Raw genomic sequence first — 16,012 nt, forward strand, 5'->3', positions numbered from 1 at the left:
TAATATTTATTTTCGGAAAGAGGTCGATGCTGTATATTAATGAAAAAAATATTTCTTATTACCATAAATATAATAAAATTTCTTATTTTTTTTAATTATGCCTTCTCCAGTCTTATTTTTAATTAATCTTAAGTTATATGAATTATATATTAAAAACATTCAATGATACTTATAGCAAATTCTTCTCGAACTTAAAATAATTGGTTTAATTTAAGCGTTTTAATTCATTTAATGAACTTAACCTTATTTAACGAAATGGCAAGTCCACGCCTTTTAAATCTTTACTGTTTCGAAACCTTCTTTCTCCAGTTATCGCGGTCATTTTATTACAGAGTAAAATTTATTAGACATTATTGAAACTTTTCTTTCTGTAGCAAAGCGTAATTCGCATATAATTAAGTATGTAAATTGGATAGTTTGCTAAAATAAATTTTTAAATGATGGCTATTTGTTTTCACTTTAATGTGGCACTTTATTACACAGTAAAATATATTACACAGTATTACAGCTTTTCCTTTTAGAAGTTTTCTGCGACCATTTGAAATTTGCATATAAATGCTTATGTAAAATAAGAATGTGTTAAAATATAAATTATATGATTGTAAACTATGATTATATTTTCATAATGATGAAAAAAATTTTAATTCGTTAAAATAAATTTTAGATTCAATGTTTTGAGAATCACCACCTGCCTTTCATCTGGCAATGGATTTTTCAACTTATCGGAAAGATGCAAGCAGTAACTGCTAACTAAATACTGCAATAAACTTGTGTCTTCTTAAATTACGCAATAATCAAAATTCACGCATGTAGGAATTGGAATTATTTGTAAGAAAATATATATATATATATTTCAGTTTTTCTCTTAAGACTTTTTTACCAATACTATTTTTTTTTCCTTGCTTCACCTTACAACGGATTCATTTAAAATTGTATATAGATTGATTATTTATAATAAATAACATTTTGAATAAAATACTTATATTTTATTTCTGATAGCATGTAGGTAATTTTTCTCAATAATGACAACGGGCACACTTCTACAACTTTACAATTTTCTTCATCGTTTTCAAAGTACAGTAAAATTTTCGAACTCTAGACTTATTGATACTGTATTCACGACTGTTGATTCTATACTATTTTTAATTGAAATGAGTTCATTAGATTATAACATCATATTGACGTTTTAGAAAAGAAAAAAAACGATTTTACACAAATTTGATAAATTATTTAATATGAAAAACCTTTACTGAAAACATTTTAATATATAAATTCTGTTTTTGAAATGCATTTTCCGTAAATATTTTTATTGCAATTAGCATAAATGTTCTTAAATCTCATGACAACAATCTCGCAATATTCAGTGACATCATCAAAATGATAAAAGTTTTTATACAGCAGCTGATTAAATAAACAGACAATATTTAACTTGAAAGCTTACGCATTTGTTGTTCTTACGATTTTTGTTAGAACTTTCAATATGCAAAATACAAGCAGCATGTGTTTAAAACAACAAGCTATAAAATTATTTAATGAGTCAGCTTGACTCACAGCAGTAAAATTAAATAATCACATTCGAAACTACGGAAAAAAAAGGTGAACGGATAGATGAATTTATATTTGTGTATTTTCATTAAATAATTAAAACCGACATATGTTTTAAAAAGTCATTTGAAGTTTCCTTTTTGTATAGTAATAAAAACCTTGAATGAATCAAATTGACTTTCATCAGAAATCTGGTGTTAACCAATTCGTCCTTCTCAGGAGTGTTCTAACTTGTCTATCAGAGAACAAATTAAATTTAAATTTCGCTCAAACTTGTATCGTGTATAGTTAATCAAAGTAAACTAATCTCTTGATATAACAGTAAAAAATAAAGGTAGCATAAGAAACTTACATTTTTCGTTATAAAATTTCATGGAGGTTTGATTCTTCCATTTCAAATGCTAAAATCATTTTGTATCTTTAAATTCATCATTCTGGGCATATTTTGTAGAATTTTACAGAGTTTTTTTTTTTTTTTCTGATTTAAAATTTTCAAAACTTGAATTTCGAATTACAGAAACAGCAAATGTAAATTTATTATAGAAAATAAATGAACATATCAGGTTAAATGCCAATTTTTTCGACGTTTTGACGATTTGGTCTTTCTATGAAGTGATGCATTTTATATTATAATATTATTCCATTAATCTGAGAATAATGTAAGATTTCTTAGTGAGAAGATAAAATTTCTTTAATTTTCCTTGAAGGTAGTTTATAAATATCTTAATTATTTCTAATATGTATATGACATGTTAATTACATAAGTGTATGTTTGCTAATGAATAGTTTTTAGGACTAGCCTTTTTTTCCCGGCTCTTAAGAAAAGGCGGCTGAACATTAAGCATCATGGAATATCAGACAAGTCTATTTTATTGAGTTAGGGGTTTCAACGCAGATGTATTTGTTACGTTCCTCTTATTTCTTAGGAACTTCCTGCTCTTTTCGTACTTTCTAACCTATTAATAAATATGTTTGTATGTTTGATGTCATAGATCAGCAGCTTTTTCTTGAGAGCCAGATTATACCTATAATAAAACTTTCAAAAATGGGTAATTTTTAAAATTACTAAAGAAACACAACATACGGGTTTAATTGGTTGGTTTAATTTAATTGGTTTAATACGGGTTCGATTGATCTGATTCAACATATGGTTTAATTGGATAAAATTACTTAAAAGTTTTCACCCTTATTTATTTAAAAAAAGAAATTTAAATAATGTTAAAATTTAAGTAATATTTTAGAATTTGACTCTATTTCATGAAATCTTTATATGATAATAGAAAAATCTCACCTATTAATTGTGCAAATTTCTTTTAAAAATCTTTTTATTCAAACTTTTTCACATTTCGGAAATACAAACTTGCTGATGGTTTTAAGATGTGCATTCTCAAATAAATAAGATCTTACTAAGAATAAAATCCCCGCTTTTTATTGAATTATCAAAAAAATCAGTTTTCTTTCAGTCAAAATCTATTACTATTACTTATTTTCTTATTTTTCAATAACTCGTCAATGATTTTTCAGCATTAATATGATAAAAATCTACGTAAGTTTAGCCTATAATTCTGGGCCAATATAGCATTATGCTTTGTTTTTCGCTAAAATAAAAATGTTTTGTCAATACTGTTACAATAATATTTCTTGGCAGAAGGAAAAGAGATGCTAGCTTTGAAAAATGCAAATTTAAAAGCTCTAATTTTTGATAATTAATCAAAGGAAGAAAAGGAGGATGTTTTGCTTAAGATTAGCAACTCACAACAAATTGTCATGTGACAGATATATTCAATCTCACCAAAACCCATTCTAACTGTCATTGATTAGAGAATTTAAAATCCAATTACTCTCTGAAATGACAAACTACCTGAAAGGATGTCGATACAACTTTAGAATTGCTTAATTCTAACCGATTAAAATTGTTGCATTAAGTTGGCAACCATAAAGATGCACCCACTTCATGGTGTTACCACCAACATTAAAGGAGCATCAGACTGAATGTGGTGATAATATCATGATAAGAGGACAATGAACAAGATTAGCAACTCATAACATATTGTCGTGTAACAGATATATCCTATCTCACTAAAACTCTTTCTAACTATCCTTGATTAGAGAATTTAAAACCAAATTTCTCTCTGAAACTTCAAACTACCTAAATGGATTTCCATAGAACGTTAGAATTGCTTAATTCTACACCGATTTAGATTATTAGATTAAACTTACAACCATAAAGATGCACCCACATCATGGTGTTACCACCAACATTAAAGGAGCATCAGACTGAATGTGGTGATAATATCATGATAAGAGGACAATGGACAAGATTAGCAACTCATAACATATTGTCGTGTAACAGATATATCCTATCTCACTAAAACTTTTTCTAACTATCCTTGATTAGAGAATTTAAAACCAAATTTCTCTCTGAAACTTCAAACTACCTAAATGGATTTCCATAGAACGTTAGAATTGCTTAATTCTACACCGATTTAGATTATTAGATTAAACTTACAACCCTAAAGATACACCCACGTTATGGTGTTACCACCAACATTAAAAGAGCATCGGACTGAATGTGGTGATGATGACATCATGATAAGGGTACAATGAGCAAATCATGGTTTTATCAGCATCAAATCAAACAGCTTTTAGTTAGTTCTCAGTTTTGTGATTTATTGAAAACGTTGGCTTGACAACAAACATAAATTTAATAAGATTCTGATCTACAGCTTTTAAATTGTTGAAGATATTATTTCAATTGCATTTTTTTTTTGTCTTGGATTGCGTTGAAGTTTAAGCTCTCCCAAAAAATTAGAAGGAATGCATTTAGGTAAAGAAGAATGGCTCAAATTAAGTCAAAACAGGTATTTAAAACCTTAAATACTATAACTGAAATTTGAAGAAGAAAGATAAACTGACGTTTGCGAGAATTTCATTGGGACAGTAAATAGTCGGAAGATAATGTATTTAAATAAACATTTTGAAATTATATATATTTTTTTTCTTTCAATTGTCTTTAAAATCGAATAGACTAAATTAGATTTTTAAGCCCTTTTGATAAAATGAATCATGAATTTTTAGTATATAATATGTAGCTAGTTTCGAATTTTGTTTTTGTTTTGCTTGTTTAAAAATTATGCTTATATGCAATAATTCTATGTTTTTCTTTGCTATATTTTTCCCTGTCGTATTTCAGTCTTGGGACAGTATCATCAAAAATCAAAAAGTTCACGTATGACTAAAATTTATTTTTTTCTTTAACAAGAAATATAGAATTTCATATGATTTCGGCCTTCTTATTTAGTAAATTGGGTTTCTTTCGATTTCCTCTTCGCGACTTTCATTTTCTTCTCTAGTATCAGTATATCTAATTATTTCGTTATTAAATCAACGATTGAATTGTTTGAATCTTGAAGGTTAATGCGATAAGAATTTTTGTGTTTTATACCATTTCTTTTTTAATCAGAAAATGTTCTTAGATAATATATTTCGGAAAGTCTAAAATCAAAAATGTTCTTAGATAATATATTTCGGAAAGTGCTAAAATCAGAAAATGTTCTTAGATAATATATTTCGGGAAGTGCTGAAATTAGAAAATATTCTTAAATAATATATTTCGGAAAGTGCTGAAATTAGAAAATATTCTTAAATAATATATTTCGGAAAGTGCTAAAATCAGAAAATGTTCTTAGATAATATATTTTGGGAAGTGCTGAAATCAGAAAATGTTCTTAGATAATATATTTCGGGAAATGCTGAAATTAGAAAATATTCTTAGATAATATATTTCGGAAAGTGATAAAATCAGAAAATATTCTTAGTTAACACATTTTTTAAGTACTGAAATCAGAAAATGTAATAAGATATGCATTTCAGGCAAGTACTTAGTACAGATATTAGTGTATTTATTTTTCCCTCTGAAAAGAAAACACTAAACAGAAAGGGCATTTTCAGTTATACTGACCCACTTATTATGCGAAGCTCTAACATCTTGACCTTGGTTGTCACTTTTTAGGCGGAACCACTTAGGCGAGATGAAAAATTTCTCTGTCTGACCAAATTGGGAACAAAGTGCACCGCGGGAGTTTAGATCAACATTGACTTAAACTTTAGAGACGGTTTTCAACTTTCTATTTCCGCTTTGGAGATCTATTATGTAACGAAAGTGGGGAGAGAACGAGTTTGTTTTTAAATCATTAATTATTTTATTGAAATAGTGATATTGAATTATAAACCGTTTAGTGGATTATAAGCCCGAGAAAATTATTGATGTCAGTTCTGATGGATTAAACTTCGTCTAAACACTTCTAAAAAATTATGTCAATTATATCTTAACCCCCCCCCCTCCCCAATTTTTTTCTTGCCTTTTTCTTAACTCTCATAACTGTTTTTCTTATTTATCAACGTTTTAAGTTTTGATTTGACTCTTTTATTAAATTATTTATCCACTAAAATATTTTATATTTTTATCGCCGATTTCTTTAAGTTTCTTCTCTTTTCATCAGAACATAAAAGTTTAGCCTATTAAACAGTTTTCAAGCTGTATTTTATGAGCCTTTCAAGCTTTGCTATAAGAATAAGAAATCTGAAAGCCAAAACAATAACAGTATTAAATTTGAAATATATTTTAGCCATCATTTCCTATACAAATAAGTTTACTTCTAGAAAGACGTCATCCATAATTTTAATAATTAATTTCAGTAATTAAGCAAGATAATAGTTCTTTAGCCAAAATTTTTTGTTAACTTTTCAAATCCCTCCAAATATGCATTTCAGTTGTCGGTGTGCACATAATAATTGTAATATAAATAGTTGTTTCTGTTTACATGTGAGACATCCAAGTCCCTAATAACAGAAGTTCTTATGAAATATAAATGAATTAATGAAAACCATTTTTAACTTTCTAAAAATGTTTTCAATTCTAAATTAATCAAACCTCGGATAAAATTGTTTTAATTAATCAATTCTAAGCTAATTGACCGCCTGTCGGTTTGTACTTCCCCATACATGTAAGAGCAATAACTTAAATCACTGAAATTCAGTATGTGACTTTGTGACTACTGTAGTTCTGAATTAAATTTAGGTTTCAATCTGTTGGGGGGAAAATGATGTCCAAAACACATATTCGCACGAAAGATTCAATGAATTAAATTTTGGTTTCAATCTGTTGGAAAAAAATGATGTCCAAAACACATATTCGCACGATAGATTCAATGAATTAAATTTTGGTTTCAATCTGTTGGAAAAAAATGATGTCCAAAATGCATATTCGCACGATAGATTCAATGAATTAAATTTTGGTTTCAATCGGTTGGGAAAAAATGATGTCCAAAATACATATTCGCACGATAGATTCAATGAATTACATTTTGGTTTCAATCTGTTGGAAAAAATGATGTCCAAAATACATATTCGCACAATAGTTTCAATGAATTAAATTTTGGTTTCACTCTGTTGGAAAAAAATGATGTCCAAAACACATATTCGCACGATAGATTCAATAAAATTTCTAGATTTTCACCAGTGATCTGTATTTCGTAATTATTGTTCGCCACTAATCTGCAAGACATTCGCGGAGATGGATAAGATCTTAATTGGAGAGTATGCTAGAAAGTTTCGGGAAGACTACTTCCATTAATTATTCATTATGCTGTGCTTCATTTGGTTGGAACCATTTTTATTTTAAATGAATATTTTATTTTATACGGACCTGTAAGTTGTTTCCTTCTACCGCTACTATTCTAATTAAATGGTTTATATATAAGGTGGGAAAGGAGCATACGGCAGAATTTTGAATGGGCTTCGTATCTAGCCTTTTTTCTTTCTTATTCTTAAAGGTTTGGGGGAAGATTTGTAATATATCAAAGCGACAAGGTGTGGTAAAACTTCATATTTTCATTTTTCGAAGTAAAAAAAAAAAAATGTCTATATGCACCCTAACCCGGACATATAAGTTTTTAATTGCAAATTATTTGCGAATCTGACAAATTAAAAATTCCGAATTAGAGCTTCAGAAATAATATTTCTAATCCAGATTGTTTCCATGTATAATGCAATGCAAGAACACTATTTTCGTTTTATTATAAAACGTAAATTGTAGAGGAAATGTAATATTTTACTCTGAGCCTTCTTAAGTAAATGTTTTATGTCAAAACGTCTTACTGCAGTTGTTTAATCTTTCTTTAACTAGTAATTCAAATACATTTAAGTTTTCCTGCTCAAAAATACGTATTACTGTTATCAATGCAATCGCTCTAATCGTCGAAACAATCCGCGTTTTGTACTTACGGAGAAAATTGTGGTCAAAATAGGGAAATTTTCCTCAAATAGGAATTTCAGAGAAAGCTGTCATTTATCAGGTATTGCATAATTAAAACCAAATCTCAAGGTCAGAGAAGTAAATTTCACCCACACCACAAATCCCGTGTCATCTTATGCTGGATACATTCCCAACAAATGTGGAGTGTAGCAATAAATTAAAGACAGGCACATAATTCTCCATTAAGTAAATCACCTCATATGGCGCATTTATCCTTGACTTTGTAACACCTGGACTGTCGGCTAAAAGTGAATGAATGCATGAAAGATTCAATTACGAAAAAATCCCAGTGGGGGCATATATACTCCTATTTTCTTCGAGAAACACAGAAGACGTCTTTATCCATAAACTAGGTGTGCCTCCCTGTATCTGTAGTTTAATTAGAGTAATATAAAATCAACTTTGTATCATAACTTTCCCTGGTGCGTAGGGAAAGATGATCCAACTAATGGACTTGGGTGAAATGTAGGTGGGACCACCCCATCTTCAGTGACTTTTAAAGTTATGCGTTGTGGCAGAGATGTTAATTAAGAAACAGAAATGTTCGCATTTGTAATTTTGCGCTGTCTGAAACTGTAAAATGAATGCCATTCAAATGCTATCATTTGGGTGCTGTTTATTCAATGCCAATTATTCGAAGTTCGGAAAGTATCATATTTTGCAAGACGACGCAGTTAATGTAATAAATACACGCACATTTGTATCTCATTTATATGTATAAATTTATTAGCTTATATATTATTCATTTAATATTTTATCTACTAACTACAGGGTTTTTTTATTTCTGTAATTAATTTAATATTATTAGCTATCTTAATTTATTCCATCTTAGTTTTTATTTCGAGTTCAAACTATATCAAACTTGAACCGATTTGTTTTCACAGTTTTATTAGTATCTCATTATTTCAATATATATATATAAGCGCCGATAACGATTTAGCTTTTTTTAACACATAAACCTTGATAATGTTAGATATTTATATTTGCAGAAAGGTACTTCAAAACTGGCAACCCCTAAAGGTTTTTTTATTCAAACCCGTTTGTAGTTTATAGAACTGTTAATTATATATATAAAGGATTTTTATATAACGAATCGCGCTCTTAAATAGTGTCGTTTTAAATAATTTGGGTAGGAAAGTGGGTGCAAAAAATTTCAGTCCTTCTTTTATTGAAATTCTTCTCTATTTTTTTAATGAAATGATGAAAAAAACCATCTTAAATCTAAGCATTTTAATAATGTTAGCGAATAACATTTTATATAAAATTTGTTGAATTTATCATTAACTACTGTTTAATTTTCTTTTTCATTTATTGATTTTTTTTTTATCGTAAAATGTTTTTCGAATAAAATGAAACACATCGGAATAAAAATTAAATTTCTAAACTTTTTCCATCTAAAGAAAGGTTGGGAAAGGTTTAAATTCCTTGATATAGTTACTCACATACAAGAGAACACAAGATAAAATGTGTATAAAGAGCTTTTACTTAAATTTAACTACCGGGTTAAAATTATTTTTACTTTATATTACATAGCTAAATACACAAACAAATGTTATAAACTTTGCCATGTCAGACACAAAACTTTTTTGTCATGTCACACTCAGAACTTACGTTCTCAATTAAAAGATAGTTAAAAGATGTAAAACATTTAAACAGTTAAAATTAAAATTAAAATCATTAATTTAAGTCTCAATATAAGATTCTACTGCTTCTCTTTGCAAAAGAGCTCATGCATTGGAAATCTGTGAGGAGAAATCTAATTTTCACTGATGAAAAAAAAGTTCAATACGAATGAAATGGACAATCTCTTCTATTATTATCGCAGTTGAATAAAGGAAGAACAAAGTTTCAAGTTGTATTTAATCTGATTATTTTTATTTTCCAGCATGGTAATGTGGTGATACGTACCACAAATGTCATTAAAATGTGGTTTTCCTTTCAAAATGAAATTAAGTGCTCTCCACAAACTTAAATATATCAGAAAATATTTGGGACATCTTGTCTCATGATGTTTTTTCCTTGATTGTAAGCAATATCGCAACCGTTATAGAAGCAGCATGCAAAAAAAATTTGCTCTATGGAAAGTTAACTCTTTATATGATTTCTTACCAAATAGAATTTCCGAATGGAATTCTATACAATACAGAATTATAAGAATACAAAATTTACGTATAGAATTGTAAGACATTGTCTTTTCAGCCTAAATTTAAGTAAAGGAACTGAGGCTAATCAAGTGAATGGTCATTTTGTAAATAAATTAGTTTTGTTCGCTAATTCATTATTTTAAAAAATCATTCTTAATTCGTCTTATTATAGATGAAAATATTTAGAGTTAGTTTATCTTTGTACTGATCCTAATTATTTAACCTTTTTAATAAATATAGTGAGGCGCCTTTTTTATATGAACCTATTCAAGTGATCCAGACTACAGTCTTGAAAGTGTCCGAATTTTACTATAGCATGTTTCTTAAACCTGTTGCATCTCAGGGATGTAAAGTAATGAAATATTTCTTTTCTTTTCAGCTTGGTGACTGCTATCCTCACCAAGCAGAGGTCGGTGGCTATTGTGATTTCATTCTCGATCATTGGTCTTCGAAACAGACTATGGCCGAAGAAGATACAGAGAGCATAGTTTCTTCCAGAGACAGTGGGGAGAGCCAATTTTTAAACTGCGGCATCTGTATGGGAAGATTTGTGAATCCTAAGGTAAGATATTTGATTTTAAAATATCCCATGCTAAGCTTCAATGTTTTTTTTTTCGATCATATTTTGATGAATTTTGTGAAAGTTGCCATATTAATAAGTTGGTCACTTTCTTCTATGGCAAATACACTAGTGACCAAAAGTTGAGTTACCAAGTAGAAGCATGTAACATTTCGAATAATAATCGGTTTATTGCAAGGAAATTTGTTACACAAATCCCCAATATTACTAAATAGCTAACAATACAATAAAAACTACAAAAAAACAAACAGTAAAGCGTAGCAGGTAGTCGATTGGAGCTAATAATAGCCAAAATATAATTAAATTAATTTTCAGAATTTACCGACTAATAAAAAGAGTGTCCTTTAGCGAAACTTTTCAAATTGGACAGAGAGCCTTCATGCCGAAAATCTGTGTACAATTCATCAGTAAATGTTGTACAGTCTGTGTTCATGCTGTTCATCGGTGAATGGGAAAACGTATTACATTCTTATAAAAAGGAGGGTCTTAAGTCTTGGGAAGGGGGTTAATGTCGTGGAAAAACTTTCCCTAGAACATCCCAAACATGCTATAGGGTCCCATGATGGAATGCTTTGACTGCTCTTACCACTCAACGAATACCTTCTTTATCATCCACAAACTGAGCTCTGTGTGGCTTCGCGTTGGTGCCCAAAAAACACAAATTGTTGCTTAAGGCTTTCCGGAAAAGCCTTAAATAATCTATATATAGACGTGAAGCATTAATAACATACATAAGTGTACAACCGTACATTATTGGTCCTTTCCAACGAAAGGATGGATTTTCCTCATATTAGATGATAGTGGGCACCACGATCTCTTCAGATGAAGATTCGTCAAGAATCGCTCTATGTACTGAATCTCGAATCATCTATGAAATGGGCAAGAAACTGATCTTTCTGCGTCCAAGGATGCTATTCCTGGCTTCACAAAAAACGAATTATGTTCTGTATTATGTTGACGGGAATGGATATAATTGATCATCGGGCCTATAAGATGCCACAAGGTCTTTTTTCGGCCTTACTGATGTCGGAGATTCGATGTTTTACCGGATATTCTATATTCATGGAACACTCATAAAATTGCCATCCTCGAAATCCAAATTTTATCATTACCCCGAAGATGCTATGTTCCATCTCTAATGTATCAAGTTTAATTCCTTGTTCAAAATCACTTAAATCTTGATAACCTTCCATTGTAACGGCAAAAAACGATCTAATAGCCTTTCCAGACAGCTGTTGTCTTATATAGACGCTGTCGACCACATCATGTTACACTAATTGATTTCATAGCTCCTTTATTTGCATATACACCCCTGTATAAGTTTCAGTGTAATACTGTTTGCCCGATCCCATTATTAAAGGAATTTCTACTGCAAATTTTAATAACGTTTTGACATTAATACCAAAAACAATTATATTTTGCCGCTATTTCATTTGAGTTTAGTTACAGAAGATCCATGTTCTTTGTTTCCTTTCATATAAAATCTGGCTAATATATATTACTACTTATTAATATATATATATATGCAAATCATCATACTCCTCTGAATAATTTTTGTTACTTTTAAGTAACTGTACACAAAGCTTATAAAATTAAAGAAATTTTATATAGAGATTTTATTCTTTTAAATAAATTTTTGCATTTACTTATTGTGTTCTCTGCAATTATTTTTCTTTCGTAGATGCTGCCATGTCTCCACACATTTTGCGAACGCTGTCTCCTGCAGTATGCTCCTCCTGCAAGCTTGACGCTTTCTTGCCCTGTCTGCCGCCAGCAGTCAATACTTCCCAAGCAAGGTGTCTCAGGACTCCAGAATAATTTCTTTATAAATAATTTAATGGATGTGCTAGAACAAGCCTCTGTCTGTGCAATTTGCCAGGTAAAATCAAATGGAGGATCAAATAAATGTTTAGAATGTAACCAGCATTTGTGCAACCGATGCTGTGTCAAACACGTAGAGGATCCCAGCACGAGTCTACACTCCATTGTGACTGTAGAAGATAATTTTTTGTTTAACGACGATGATAATGCTGTTAATAATCATTCCGGACAAAATAGTGAGAAGAAAAACAATTTGCTAACATGTCCTAAGCACATAAACCAGTCCTTGCGATTTTATTGCAAGGAATGTGAAACAGCCATTTGTGTGACTTGCACTGATATAGAGCATGCTGGACACATGACTGCCCGTCTGGCAGAAGCTGTAAAGGATGAGAAAAGCAACTTGAGAGAACTTTTGAAAAAAGCATATGATCATGTACCAACTTTGAAAGAAGCTATTGAAACAGTTAGCAATGTTACTTTTTCTTTGGCTAACAACCACGAAAAAAATCGTTTGTTGATTAATGACTGTTTTAATAGTTTGGAAGAAGCCCTCCATCAAAGAAGAAACGAGCTAATAGAAGAACTCGATCAAATGGCATCAAAAAAGCGAACCGTTCTTGAAGAACAAAAGAATCTCTTAAACATGTGCTTGTCAAATCTAATGGCCAATTCCGAATTCACCGAAAACGCTTTATGTTATGGAAGCGAGACTGAGATTATATTGGTAACAAAACAAATGGTCGAAAAATTAGAAGATTTTGCTGCCATGAGAATTCAAAAAATGCCAGAAGAAAATGATTACCTTACATTCCGACCAGAAGGCTTTGATACTGCAAAGACTGCTATTTCGAATGTAGGCAATCTGATGACAACCAGTGCTGTTGCCCATCAAAGTACGGCTGCAGGAGAAGGCTTGAAGCTGTGTAGAGTCAATAAACAAACTCTGGTGGTCGTTACTGCAAAAGATCGTAGAAGTGATATAGTCAGAGGAGCAGGAGACGTATTTGAAGCAGAATTAGTTTCACCTGAACTGAATTTCTCTTGCAAACCTAAAATTGTGGACCAAAAAAATGGCAGCTACGATATGGTGTACACTGTTCCTAAAGAAGGAACGTACCATTTGAGCATCAAGTTCCTAGGGCAGCATATTTCTGGAAGCCCTTTTGTAGTAAAATCCTATATTGAAGAAGAATCGTCTTCGAGTGATAGACCTGTCAGCTCAAAAATTCCGAGAACAACTGGAGTCAGACAGAGAACCAGCAAGTCTTCATCCAGTAATCGTTCTAGTGGATCTAGACTTAGAAGTAATGCTATAGAGGACGACTTAATTTTGAAAGTCGGAAATAGAGGTAATTGCATTACTTATTAACTTTGAAATAATATATTTATGTGTACATATGCGTTAATTGCTAATTATTAATCGAAATATTAGTATCGAAATATACACCAAAAACAATTTTTGTCAGTTTTTGAGTAACTCTTCAGGTTTTCTATGTCTATAGGAAAAAGAATAGCCTAACTGCCTCTATAGACAGTCATCAAAACATTGATTTTATTGTTCAAGAACAGAATATCTATGAAGAAAAGGTTTCAGATAACTCTGTTGTTGGAAATATCGGAATAATTTGAAATTTTATGCACAACTTTAATGATTTTCACTTTTACCTTGATAATTTCTGATAAATTTACATTATAATATATTTTATATTTTAATTGTTCTATTAATTAGTTGCGATGATTCAAAATCTTGCACATGTAATCACTTATTTAAAAAACAAATTTCATTAAATATATTTCTCCTCTCCCTGTAACTTATCAGAACGTCCGGAAAGACCATTCATCAACTCCTAAATCCAATATAATTTTAACAAATTGGATTAAATGGAAATTTATCAGTAACAGTTATCATTAATATTCATGAAATATTTTGTAAAATTAAAATGGTTATATTCCCTAATTCATTACTCTTAAATGTAATGATACTTATATACATTTAGGAGCCTCTTATAATCTTCTAATACAAATTTAATTTAAAAGTAATACTTCTGAGATATATTAATAAATAAATGAAGATAAAAAAATTATCTTACAATCTAAAGCATACATCGAATATTTTAAAATCGTATTTTCTTTATGAGCTACCATCTATATCCCCCATCAATATGCCGCTGTTTCTGGAATATCATAGAAATAACATACATCTGTAAATATTAATTCTGTTCTCCTGACTATCTCACAAAGTGAATCAATTATATGTATCTTGTTTGAGAATTGAATTAAAATTTTATCATTGAAAGAGAATTGATTGAAAAGTTCTGTAAACTCTTAAAATACAATGCCTTAAAAAGTTGCTAATGGATTGTAAATCGTTGATTTGGCAGGTCGTGGAAGAGGTGAATTCAGTAATCCACAAGGAGTCTGCTGTACAAGAGATGGGAGAATCGTAATAGCTGACAGCAACAACCAATGTGTTCAAGTTTTTGATGCTGCAACAGGAGAATTTCGACTTCGATTTGGAGCTAGAGGTAGATCTCCTGGGCAGATGCAACGACCAACTGGAGTTACAATCCTTTCGAATGGAAATTTTGCTGTTGCCGATTACGAAAATAAATGGGTGAGCATCTATGATCCGTATGGGAAGTATCTATCTCGTATTGGAATTGGAAAACTTCTTGGACCAAAAGGAGTCGCTGTTGATAGAAATGGCCATATTATTGTTGTGGATAACAAAGGTAAGAAATATTATATCTAAATAATTACTGCCCCAAATTAATTGGAAATGATTAAGAATAGAATAATTCAAAATTCCTTGAATATTCTGTGAAAATATTGCTTTTAGTGCAGTAGTCAATAGTTATTTTGCCCAAAGTCTCGTAATTTACAAAGTTGACAATCGCTTAATAAAAGAAGACATTTAAGCTAAACTATCCAATTTCTCAAATAGCTACGTAACAAAAACATATACAGTATCGATCTATAATTGTTCTGTAATTCAAACTGGCGTTAATATATGCCTTTAAGAGAATGTTAATTCAAAAATAATTTAGAACTCATTCCAGTATTTTATTCGAGATATTTTTTAGCGTTTTTCTTGACCCCGATGCATTAAATTTTAAAAGTACCAAAAGAAATATAGAATTTTTTTTATTTTAAATCTAAGCTATTTACATCCACTTCTTTGGGTATTCTTTATTTTTTATCCAAAAAAATATATAAGAAAGATTAAGCATAAAGGCAAAGATATCAAGTCTTTTTTTTAGCCATTTCTCGCATTTCTCGTAATAAATAAGAAATCGTCTAAATCTTGTGCAAAGAGGGAGGAAAGGCATTTTTATTAGAAAAACACTTTTTTCATTTTTGTGAAAAGATCACTGTTATATTTGTTCAAAGTAATTCGTAGATCATAATTTTAAAATGCAGGATATGATGCCAAATATAAGAACAAGCGATCTGGCGAATCATGTCAAGGTCTCAATAAATATATTGAAGAAAAATTAATGATGTTTTTTTTTTTTTTTTTTTTTCATTGACTTGCTTAGTAAAAATGCAGTTAATTTTGCAGCGAGAAAAATAACTGAGATAATTTAAATCACGCTATTAATA

General features: G+C 30.0%; 1 protein-coding gene across 4 annotated transcripts in view; it reads left to right on the forward strand.

The window, feature by feature from the left end:
• LOC129958821 (tripartite motif-containing protein 2-like) overlaps window positions 1-16,012 on the forward strand; it is a 118,274-nt gene that overhangs the window by 89,033 nt on the left and 13,229 nt on the right. For all 4 annotated transcript variants that reach the window (XM_056071519.1, XM_056071516.1, XM_056071517.1 and 1 more), the window contains exons 2-4: window positions 10,385-10,567; window positions 12,267-13,758; window positions 14,791-15,141. In XM_056071519.1, coding sequence (XP_055927494.1) covers window positions 10,466-10,567; window positions 12,267-13,758; window positions 14,791-15,141 — 1,945 coding nt within the window. In that variant the 5' untranslated portion in view covers window positions 10,385-10,465. The remainder of the gene's footprint in view (window positions 1-10,384; window positions 10,568-12,266; window positions 13,759-14,790; window positions 15,142-16,012) is intronic.

This window comes from Argiope bruennichi, chromosome X1 (genome assembly GCF_947563725.1).
Source record: "Argiope bruennichi chromosome X1, qqArgBrue1.1, whole genome shotgun sequence".
Lineage (NCBI taxonomy): Eukaryota > Metazoa > Arthropoda > Arachnida > Araneae > Araneidae > Argiope > Argiope bruennichi.